General features: G+C 41.1%; 1 protein-coding gene across 1 annotated transcript in view; it reads left to right on the top strand.

The window, feature by feature from the left end:
* The window catches only part of LOC107670927 (uncharacterized), a 23,370-nt gene extending 14,055 nt beyond the window's left edge, over positions 1–9,315 (top strand). The window contains exon 5 of the mRNA XM_016463749.1: positions 9,148–9,315. Within this exon, the coding sequence (XP_016319235.1) occupies positions 9,148–9,315 (168 nt within the window). The remainder of the gene's footprint in view (positions 1–9,147) is intronic.
* The last annotated feature ends 3,314 nt before the right edge of the window (positions 9,316–12,629 follow it).

Below are 12,629 nucleotides of genomic sequence, written 5' to 3'. Positions count from 1 at the left end.
TATATATATATATATATATATATATATATATATATACTGTATATATATATATATATATATATTTGAATATATATATATGAATGTTACCTCAAATGTTAAGTATTTACAAATGTTTTTGAATTGATCTACTGTTAAAAAATCAACTGAAGTAGATTTTTTCATGCTGGAATACATTGTGTTCTTTGATAAGTTTGATAAATGACAAATCAAAATTATTTTTGTATAAATTCTATTAAAGTTATATGGTATTGTATGTGTACATACTGTATGTCTTTACTACAAATTCTCAAAATTATGATATGAAATAATCCAGCATTTGCCACTTAAGAGACAAGATGACTTGAAGGAGTAAGATGTTATATATAAACACTTTTTAAGTTAAATGTACATGCAATAGCCATAGATTGCTATTTTCACTGAATGGATTAACAAGCACAGATCAGATTATTTATTTATTTAACAATAATCAGCAATACTGTAGCAAGATAGCCATGTTTGATTCTTTTTTATTTTGCTTAGCTGTAAATATGCAATTGTAACATATAGTAATAAAATAGTGATTACTCTGCAACACCTTATTGCACATATTACACCACAAATCCTTTGAAAGAGCTTTACAGTTTTTGTTTTTTTAAAGGCTTAACTGCCACACTACTAAATAATGTTGTCAGGTCAGTAGCATGGCTACTTCAGTTAGCTACTCCCTAAAACTTGAAGACTGCATATACAGACAATACTGTCAAAGGCCTGAGACTATCAATTAAACTGTTTCAAACTGTTTATCTGTTCATCATTCTTAATGTTTTAGCACATGGTCAAGAAAAAGTAGATCCTATCTTTTCTTTCGTGTTTGTGCACTGCAGAGTCTTTTGTAAATTCTTCCCCAATCTAAAGTTATAAAGATGCCAAACACCATTATTCAATAAACTTTGATAACTATATTTTGTGGTCCCCTGTGTAATGACCATGGCTCATGACCAAACATTGAGGTCTTATGGAGCAAAAACAATCGGTCTATGCAAGAAACTGAACATTATTTACAACATTATTTCCTTTAATCCACAGCTTGGGCAAATGGTTCTCAATGCGTTCACAACTGTCCTGTCGCATCATTCCATGTTATCCTCTTTCTCATAAAAATAATCATCACCATTGTAAGTTTACAATTTGTGAGCTTTCAACACTGGTACTGCTGGTGAAGGTCTGCACACAAGTCATCACTCTCTGATGAAAAACAAACAGTGTCAGCTTATGTGTGAGTATAATGCTGTACATAATTTATGTTAATGAGTTATGTTAAATAAATTTTTCACAAAAATTGTATACTTAATCAAATAGTATACAATTTTCTACACTTAGCTCATTCTGGCTTCCAGAACCCAGCTTCAAACTGATGCAATTTGACACCTACCGACTATCCTCAGCAGAGTGCCTATGCCGGTTGACCCAGGGGTTATGCCTATACTGCAGTGGAGGGGAACACATCATTTTGATGTATCCCGTTCAACCCCCTCGTCCAGCAGTGAGTTATGTTAATACTCCTAACTGCCTCAGATCTCTGGACCTCCTAGGCACAATCAACCTAATTTGTATCCAGAAGTGAAACGAATAGACCACTTTTGTGACCCTCCAGGCCATTATGAATATCAGGTCATGCGGTATGTACCATCCTAGGCTATGCCATCAGTCCTGAGGGTATTCAAATGGCCATAGGGAACCTTCCTTTTAAAGAGGCAGTAAAATCGTGACCAGTACCCTCCACATCTAGGAACTTCAATGCTTCCTTGGATTTGGCAACTTCTACGGACAATTCCTTAACTTCTCCATTAACTTCCCTCCTAAAAGCCAAGCTGAAGTCCCATGCTTTCCAATGCCTCAAGCTTGCATTCACCCCTCTTTTAGTACACCCTGATCCACACAATCCATTTACAGTCAATGTCGGCACTTCCACCACAGGTTTGGAAGTTGAACTCTCTCAGCAGCAAGGGAAATCGTCCAAGACTCCATCCATGTGCCTATTTCTTCAAAAATCTATACTCTGCAATGCAAAATAATGACATTGGAAACCAGGAACTTCTAGTGATCAAGTTGGTTCTGGAAGAGTGGTGGCATTGGTTAGAGGGGGCCTGTCATCCATTCGTGGTACTCACTGATTATAGAAACCTAGAATATCTCAGAGAAGCCCGACATCTCAAGCCAGATGGGCCCTTTTCTTTACTCACTTCAACTTAACCATCTCATATCATCCGATGACCAAAAATGCTTCCTTGGATTTGGCAACTTCTACGGACAATTCCTTAACTTCTCCATTAACTTCCCTCCTAAAAGCCAAGCTGAAGTCCCATGCTTTCCAATGCCTCAAGCTTGCATTCACCCCTCTTTTAGTACACCCTGATCCACACAATCCATTTACAGTCAATGTCGGCACTTCCACCACAGGTTTGGAAGTTGAACTCTCTCAGCAGCAAGGGAAATCGTCCAAGACTCCATCCATGTGCCTATTTCTTCAAAAATCTATACTCTGCAATGCAAAATAATGACATTGGAAACCAGGAACTTCTAGTGATCAAGTTGGTTCTGGAAGAGTGGTGGCATTGGTTAGAGGGGGCCTGTCATCCATTCGTGGTATTCACTGATTATAGAAGCCTAGAATATCTCAGAGAAGCCCGACATCTCAAGCCAGATGGGCCCTTTTCTTTTCTCACTTCAACTTTACCATCTCATATCATCCGAGGGCCAAAAACATCAAGGCAGATGCTCTGTATAGGCTACATTCTGTGGAAGAGACTGCTGAAAACATACCTATCATTCTGCCATGCCTCACTGACAGCCCTATACAATGGTAGCTAGAATAAAGCCTCAAGGGGGTATGGAGAGAAGGAGTAGACTTCATCACAAACGTATAAAGGCTCCACTAACAGTTAACTCAGCGTCTGGCCACCATTATTTCATTATACATACAGTATTTGGACAGTGTTAGATTTTTACCTGCCTACTCGTAATCTCTATTGCTCATCTGCCCCTGGGCTGCAGATTCAGCATTATATTAACCGGTTTCATCTGCTATACTTTCAATAAACTATTTTGGTTTCTCAAATGTTCACTCATCTGAGTCTCCATGTAACACTCTTAGAGATATTTTTTTTCCCAGCAGTGGCCTATATGTGGAACAGTGTTGAATGTTGTTTATCATGATGGTAATAAAATTTGACTCTCATTTTGGAATTTAAATCTTGAAGTTTTTTTTTTGAGAGCATGTGCATTATTATAATAACATGGAGTGCTTGATATACTATAATAACAACAGAACAATAGAACCTTTTGTAAAAATGGGTTTTTATAAAACGGCTTGTCAAACCAGTGCAAAGAACATGAGACAATGAGTTTGAAAATGTGAAAACATTGGATGTATCCAACTTTTTTTTCTTAATTTCCACTGTCAGGTCAAATACATGTGTTTTTGTTTATTTCCTAATCCTGTGGTGAAAGATAAACTGAGATGGTGAATTATTTCAGTCGGGCTATCACTGAGGAGTTAAAATAACTTCCATAACCAGTTCATCACCAGCCAGTCCAAGACCACAGTCTTAGGTGTAACATGTAGAAGTAGAGAGAACTGGGCAGCAAATAGGCTAAACTATGTGTCTCTGGAACCAACTGGAACTAATTAAAAAAGACCTAACTAGGGGTGTAACGATTCAACAATATGGATCGATACATTGATCAAATGTCTAACAATACAATATATTGATGCTGCTGTTGTGATTACTTATCTCATGTGTAGGGTTGGGTATCGTTTGGGTTTTTTTCGATACCGGTGCCAAATCGATACTTTTAAAACGGTTCCGGTGCCTAAACAGTGCCTGAACCGATACTTGTTAAAAAATAAATAAATAAAAAATCCCCCAAAAAATGCTGGATTGGCCATTAGAATAGAAATAGAATAGAGAGTGCAAATGTTAGAAATGTGAAAAATGTGTTGGATTTGTATTATTAGAGCTTTCCGACTTGAGTTCACGTGCATTTTCTCAGTCGGGAAATTATTTTTCACGTGCGGTGCCAGTGATGATGCTTCTTGTGTCCGTTTCGGAGAACCAGAGGACAAATATTTCAATCGATCGCTCAGGCATTGCACCGAAATGAGGCACAGAAATCTGTGTTCGGATTCGGTTCTAGTACATACCGGTTACATAGGTACCGGTGCCATATTGGTACCGGGTTTCGGTACCCAACCCTACTCATGTGTGACTTGATTTTTTCCAATTATTTATTTTTCTTTATTATTTAAAAAAGTTTATTTTTTGTTGTGAATGTCCCAATTGGGGACGGGATGTGCAAATTTCAGATAAATGTTGTTATATATTTTGGTTGCATTTGTGATGCATGTGTAAAAAAATATCGTTTTACAGGGTATGATAATTGATATCATATCGTATTGTGATGAAACGTCGGATTTACACCCTTATAATTAACCTACACCTGCTTACTTGAAGGATCACGAGAATCCTCAAATGCAAACTGTGTGTTTGTCAGCCCTGTGTTCCTGTCTTGTGTTTTGCCCCCCATGTGCTCCCCATTACCCAGTTTCTCACTTGGTTATTATGTTCATTGATGTCAGGTGTTCCTCGTTTAGTTCTCAGTATTTAAGCCCTGTGTTTTCCTGTGCCCTGTGTCCAGTGTTAAACGTCAATCCCCGTGCTACGTGTGTGTTCCTTCCTGTGAGTCTTTATTTGGTTAATAAAGATTGTTCCCCGTGATATTCTCCTACGTCTCCTCGCTCCTTCGCTCCGCACTCCAACACAGCAGTAGCAGATCGTGACAGAAGACTGAACGGAAGAGATTGTATTTGATCCAAAATGTATAGGTGACCATCGCCAAGTGGTTATACATGATCATAATATTATTCAGTCACAGACCTATAAGTATTTGGGCGTTTACATAGATAGTTCACTTACATGGAAAACACACATTGAATGGGTTTGCACTCGACTACAACAGAGATTGTATTTCTTACGTAGGTTACGTCTCTATGGAGTAAACAAGAATCTTATGCTGCTGTTTTATAAAGCTGTTTTATAAAGTATTGTTAGGTATGGTATCACAGTGTGGTTTGGTAACCTATCAGTACAGTTTAAATCTAAGTCGATGCACCTGTTATTGACAGCATGGAGAATTGTTGGGCATGATGAACATTTTAATCTTCAAGTTTTATATGAGGAATGTGTTCTTAATCAGGTAGAGAGGATTCTTGGTGATCAAACTCATTTCTTGTATTTACAATATGAACTACTTCCCTCTGGTAGAAGATATAGAATCCCAATGTGTAAGTTAAATCGATATAAGAATTCCTTTGTACCTGTATCGGTGCGGTTGTATAACAAGAGTTCATCTTGATTTTATTTTCATGATTTTATTTAATTTTGTTTTTTTATATGTTTATTGTATGTCTGTAGCAACATGTAGTCCATAAGAATTTTCCTCTTGAGGACAATAAAGTATACTACTACTACTAAATATTAAGTGGCGCCCCTTCTCCCCATGTTTTGGTTTCCGTTTTTTTAAATTGTTTTTTTTTCCGTTTCCCTCCCGCGATCATGGAAACCGCCGCAAAATTTGCCGCCCTCGTCCGTAGGGATCTCCCCTTGATAGAATTAGCCCCGGGAATTGTGCGGGCTCGTGGCGATGACAGTGTTGGATGATGCCACGCTGAATTCTTTGTTCTGGATCGGGGCCAATTACCACCGCCCCGTGGACCTCCCAGACACCACTGGACTGTGCTGGAGGGAAGGGATCCTCAGGTGTCTGGAAAGTGTCCGGCCCCTATTCAGAACCAGCCCGCCATCAAGCACGCCAGCCTCTCCAACGTCAAGCCCGCCGGCCGCTCGGAAGTCAAAGTCGCCGGCCACTCAGCAGACGGCTCCAGCCCCTGAGTCCGCTCCAGTGAGGGCTCCTGTTCCCACGTCCAGTCCTGAGAGGGCTCCTGTTCCCACGTCAAGCCCAGAGAGGGCTCCTGTTCCCAAGTCAAGCCCAGAGAGGGCTGTGGTTCCCAGTCCAGCCCAGAAAGAGACTCTGTTCCCAAATCCAGCCCAGAGAGGTCTCATGTTCCCGAGTCAAGCCCAGGGAGGGCCGCTGCTCCTACGTCAGGCCTACAGAGGGCCTCAGAACCCAAAATTTCCCCCAAGGATTTTTTTTTTGGGTGAACTATAGGGCTCCGGCTGTAGAGACCAGGCCGAGGCCAAGGACACGGAGGCCGCTCTGCCATGGCCCTCTGAACTGTCTGCTCTGCTATGGCCTCCTGAACTGTCTTCACCGCCATGGCCTCCTGAACTGCCTGCACCGCCATGGCCTCCTGAACTGTCTGCTCCACCATAGCCCCCTGAGTTCCCTGCTCTGCCATGGCTCCTTAGTCTGCTTGCTCCGCCATGACCCCCTGAGCTCCCTGCTCCACCATGGCTCCCTGGACTGCCTAATCCGCCATGGGTCCCGGAACGGGTACCGCCCTGGAAGCCTTCCGTCCCATTTAAGCCTGTCCGTAGAGGCCTCCAGCGCACCCACCCCCCTCCCCGTTGGAAGTTATGTGGCACGTGGGCACGCCTTCCGGGAGGGGGAGGTAATGTCAGCCCTGTGCTCCTGTGTCTTGTGTTTTGCTCCCCATGTTTCTCCCTTGGTTATTATGTTCATTGATGTCAGGTGTTCCTTGTTTAGTTCCCGGTATTTAAGCCTTGCGTTTTCCTGTGTCCTGCTTCCAGTGTTAAACGTCAATCCCCATGCTACGTGTGTCTTCCTTCCTGTGAGTCTTTATTTGGTTAATAAAGATTGTTCCCCATGATATTCTCCTACGTCTCCTCGCTCCTTCGCTCTGTGCTCCAACACAGCAGTAGGAGATCATGACAGTGTTTTGCTTCAATAGAGCAACCATACATTTGTGTTGTGTTTTACTTTCTTTTTTATTAATTTATTCTTCATTCATTTATTCATTTATAATCATGTATCATTTTATCATTTTATTATTCAATTTAATCATATAATCATTTATAATAATCATTATAGTCATTTATATACCCATCTCATTGATTCATTAATTTATTAGTCATTTATATTATATTATGTTATATTGTTGTTTTATACTATTTTTCCATTGTTGTTTAGTCTTATGACTGTGTTCAAGGGCTGTTTGTCTTCATGAATATGAGATACAACGGAATGTTTATGGAAACTCAAGGTTTATGGGATGTTGTTTTGAAGCAGATTTGGTATAACAATACTTGTTGAATTTGTGTTTTTCAGACGAAGTCTAAGCATTGAGACATACACAACTAAGACTATTCAATAAACTCTGCTCCTTTTATCATCACTTTGTTTTCTGCTTCTGCTCTTCACTGGCTTTTTCCTCAGTCAATTTCTTGGCTGATAGAAGACTGGTAATAGAGTTTTGGGTACTAGACAAGACTTCCTGTTAACAGGTTTTGGGTATTGGACTACTTTGCTGACGAGTTGTTTTGGTACCAGTCAAAACTGATATTTTCTGATGGGATCTGGCATCTGGGGCTGGATCTTAATTATCTGGCATGGAGGCATGATCTAACATACTAATAGGCTTATAATCATTGTACAACAATTTACTCAGAGCTTGGGTCTACATATTGATCTAATTCAGATGTACTTTTTTCAGACCTTATAAGTGTTTATTATTTCTTTTAAAGGAGTGGTTGATTATGATTTCACTTTTTTTACTTTAGTTAGTGTATAATGTTGCTGTTTGAGCATAAACAATATCTGCAAAGTTACGATGCTGAAAGTTCAATGCAAATGGAGATATCATCTTTTTAAATTATGGCAATTTAACAGCTAGTAGGGACTACAACGAGCTACTTCCCAGGTTGGTGACATCACAAACCCTGAAATTTACATAAATCCGCCCACAGGAACATGAAACCGAGACCATGTTGCGCTGCTTTAAGGAAGAGCTGTTGTCAAAACTAGGGGTGCACAAAAAAATCTGTTCATATATGAATCACAATTTTGTCTTCTAATGATTCTAATGGATTCACAAGTTTCAAAATCAATGTTCTAAAGCGGGATGTGGCGAGTATCCCGGGTCCAGATCAGCGTCGCCCTGGAAACGCCGCTGCCACACTGATCACAGAAGCACAACACCTGTGCGTGATTGGTGGCGCACCTGGAGCTCGTTCCCACTGGCCATAAAAGCCGGGAGAAGAGACACCAGCGGGGAGTTGCAACGGAGCTCCAGGCGACATTAATGCTTGTTTCTCCTTCTCCACAGCCTCCGACGGCACCCCAGGAGAGGGATCTGCACCACGGCACTTAGCTCGCATCATCGCCCCCTTCCTCACCGGAGAAGCGCAGTGGGCCTATTATGCCCTGTGGGCACCCCGGAATGAAAAATATGACGAGCTAAAAGCCGAAATTCAAAGAAAAACAAGTAGACAGAATAGAAAAAATAGAAAGCTAGTTTTTGTTTTTTGTTTTTTTTAAATAAAGAATAAATTTTTTTTTAAAAAGATAAATATAAAGTAGAATTAAAATAGAATAGAAAGTGTTAGAGTTAGAGGGTCAAATAAAGGTGGAACAGATGTGTTTTTAGTCGTTTCTTGAAGATGGTTAAGGTCATTCCACCAGGAGGGAACAGTTAATGAAAAAGTCTGTGAAAGTAATTTTGTGCCTATTTGAGATGGCACAATAATATGCCATTCACTTGCAGAACGCAAGCTTCTAGAGGGCACATAACTCTGAAGTAATGAATTTAGGTAAATGGGTGCAGAGCCAGTGGTGGTTTTGTAGGCAGACATTAATGCCTTGAATTTAATGCGAACAGCTACTGGTAGCCAGTGCAAATTGATGAACAGAGGTGTGACGTGTTCTTTTCGGCTCATTAAAGATTAATCTTGCAGCTTCTTAATCCTGTTCCTCGCGTCTCCTGCTCTGTAAACACTCTGCATCTCTCTCTCTCACCTGATTCAGATCATCAGCTCCTCAGCTCCATCAATGAACTGTTTCAATTATACACTTTATGTGTATAGACAAATAGATATTTTTCATATAGCTACGATAAGTGTTAGGGGCCGTTCACATGTCGTGTCTTTTGCACGCTCAAGTTGTTTCAAATGTAACGCTCGTTTATTCCAGGAGCATCCACGCCGCATAGAGATAAAACCATCTCAACTTTTCAGAATGCCACAAGCACACTGCAAGTCATGTGACAAGAACCAACCAATCAGCTTTATCCTTTGCCGTAACAACATTGAAATCTCAGTCAAGATGGAGGAACAGCTAATCATAGCTGTACAGGCATAGCCATTTTTAAATGGTTAGTTCACCCAAAAATAAAAATTAGCCTGCGATTTACTCACACTCGAGGCATCCTAGGTGTATATTGCTTTCTTCTTTCAGACAAATCCAACCAGAGTTATATTAAAAATTGCCCTGGCTCTTCTAAGCTGTATTATAGCAGTCGGCGGGTGTTTCTGTTCAACAGTCCAAAAGACATCAAATAAAGCGCACGCATCCATAATAAAACGTGCATCACACGGCTCTGGGGGGTGAATAAAGGCCTCCTGTAGCGAATCCATGCGTTTTGTAAGAAAAATATCCATATTTCAAACGTAAAAAACACTTCTCTCTTACTTCATCTAACTGTGGTACGTGGAAGCCGTTCCGGCGGATGACGTAGGACGTCGGTATTGTGTGATTCGTGACGAACGCGGAGAGAGAACAAAAGAAAATGCCGGTCACAAATTAGAAGTACAAAACGAGTATTTGTAAAGAAAAATGTTGGAGGATTTCGATGTAAGCCAAGAGGAGACTGGTTTTCCTTTGCTAAAGTAAGGAAACGTTTCTTCCTTTGCTCCTGTAAACAAACTCACGAGACTAGCATATCTCACAGGCGCGTGCACTACGCATATATCCTATGTCATTCGCCGAAACGGCTTGCACGTATGACAGTCAGCGGAAAAGAGAAAAAAAGTATTTATAACACTTTAAATATAGATATTTTTCTTACAAAAACGCATTGATTTGCTACAGGCTTTTATTCATCGCCCGGAGCCGTGTGAGGCATGTTTTATTATGAATATGCGTGCTTTGACTACTTTTGGACTGTTGAACAGAAACACCCGCTTACTCCCATTCAAATGCTTGGAAGAGCAAGGAAAAATTTTTATATAACTCTGTTTGGATTCGTCTGAAAGAAGAAACGTAGGTCATGGTTGCTCAGCAACTGCAGACGCCACAGGAGCGCAACCTTGGAAAAAAGGGGAAAATGGCACGCCTTATAGATATTTTTCTTACAAAAACGCATTGATTTGCTACAGGCTTTTATTCATCGCCCGGAGCCGTGTGAGGCATGTTTTATTATGAATATGCGTGCTTTGACTACTTTTGGACTGTTGAACAGAAACACCCGCTTACTCCCATTCAAATGCTTGGAAGAGCAAGGAAAAATTTTAATATAACTCTGTTTGGATTCGTCTGAAACGTAGGTCATGGTTGCTCAGCAACTGCAGACGCCACAGGAGCGCAACCTTGGAAAATAGGGGAAAATGGCACGCCTAGCGTTTTCCACGCATTTTTAAGCGCGACATGTGAATGGCCCCTTAAACATGGATGCACACGCGGTTGCTGTGGTAGCGAGCAATACTTACTGGCAAACACTTCTTACTGTTACAAAAATGCTACAATGCAATCATGTATTCTGCTGTATTAAAGCTTTAATCAGGATATAACAGTATATTAGAAGCTTACATAAGCAGTAGCATTTACATATAACAGCGTATCTAAAAGTTTGAGACAACAACAAACAAAGAAACATACTATTCTGAAACGTCCTGTAAGAGCCGTGCTTGCCCAGGTTCTGCATGATCCTCTTCACTAATATTCTCTGGGTCTCAATCGGGCTCAAATTGATAAGCAATATTGACGATGCCATTGTTTACAATACAAACGGAGCACATTCTGAGGTGAGGGGCATGACGTTTCTGGACTGCACTAGGCAGTTTAGCCAATCACAACACACTGGGCCAGCTAACCAATCTGAGACCATTGAGTATTTCTGAGGGAGGGGCTTCATAAAAACATGAAATTATCAGAGCGTTCACAAGAGAAGGGACAGAGCAGTGTAGAATAAAAGTAAATTATGTGAAAAAAAAATTTTTATTATTTATTTATTTTTAAACAAAGCATTAACCACCCCTTTAAATGTTTTGTGCTTTTATACTTCTCTGCTTCTTTTGAAATTCTTTTGCAAAAGATTTTATTTTTTAATGACAGCTGTGTTCATTGATAATCTCCTCGGCTGTGATAGACAGGACTGAATGTTTATTAACGGCCTCCATAGCCGTGACGGGACAGGCAGAGAGTTCACATACGGCCTCCATAGCCATGACAGGACAGGCAGAGAGTTCACATACGGCCTCCATAGCCGTGACAGGACAGGAAGAGGGTTCACAGACGGCCTCCATAGCCGTGACAGGACAGGCAGAGAGTTCACATATGGCCTCCATAGCCGTGACAGGACAGGAAGAGGGTTCACATATGGCCTCCATAGCCATGACAGGACAAGCAGAGAGTTCACATACAGCCTCCATAGCCGTGACAGGACAGGCAGAGAGTTAACATACGGCCTCCATAGCCGTGACAGGACAGGCAGAGAGTTCATTGCTGGGTGCCACCTCCATAGTTCATTGCTGGGAGACACCATAGTGGATGCCGCCACCTCGGGAGGTTCTGTGGTGGTGTATGCAGCCCAAAAACACCATAAAGCAACTTCCATTATGGGAAGCGCTGCAGACAGGGGAATCACTTCTGGAACAGGAGGGCTTGAGTGAGTTGGTTTGGGAATCTCAGCTGCGCGTGCTGACACCAGCGGTGGATCCTCCACACTCGATGCCAGTCTGAGATACTGAAGAACGGACCTTGAAGATATGGGTGCAACAGACAGGACAGCTGTGACCTGACATGACTCTGGGATGATAGCTGTGATGCAACGAGGCTCTGGACGATCAGCTGTGACTTGACCTGACTCAGGAAGATCAGCTGTGACTTGTCCTGACTCAGGAAGAACAGCTGTGACTTGACCTGACTCAGGGAGATCAGCTGTGACTCACGTTGATGGTCAGTCGTTCTGTAACGTGTCAATGCAAGGAAGAGCCAAGGTAGGATCCAAATGCAACCAGTGGAACATTTAATAAAACAAAAGGTAATCCAAATCCAGAAACATAGAACCAAAGACAGAGAGAACCAGGAAACAGAAACAACACGCCACAACTTCGCAAAGACAACGACTGACTCAGACTGACTAAAACACAGGTCTTTTATACACAGAGACACTAACAAGATTACAGAGTAACAAGACACACCTGGGAAAGCAATCAAGAGGACCAATGAAACAAAAGAACTACAAAATGACTACAAAAGGCACTCAAGTAACACAAAAGTCCAAACACAAGAGAGAGGAACATGAGCCAGATCATGACAGAGAGAGTGACATCTGAAGGCTGTAGAGAGTTTGGGTGTTATTTATAAAACATGCACACTCACTGATTTGTTCTTAGAGTGTGTGTGCACTCCTTCCAATGTTAAGATTTCTAAAAATGTTTGTTTTTTTGTTAATG

This window comes from Sinocyclocheilus anshuiensis, unplaced genomic scaffold, assembly GCF_001515605.1.
Source record: "Sinocyclocheilus anshuiensis isolate Anshui unplaced genomic scaffold, SAMN03320099.WGS_v1.1 scaffold1503, whole genome shotgun sequence".
NCBI classification, from domain to species: domain Eukaryota; kingdom Metazoa; phylum Chordata; class Actinopteri; order Cypriniformes; family Cyprinidae; genus Sinocyclocheilus; species Sinocyclocheilus anshuiensis.
Note: the sequence above shows the minus strand (reverse complement) of the source record. Positions and strands in the feature narration are given on the sequence as shown.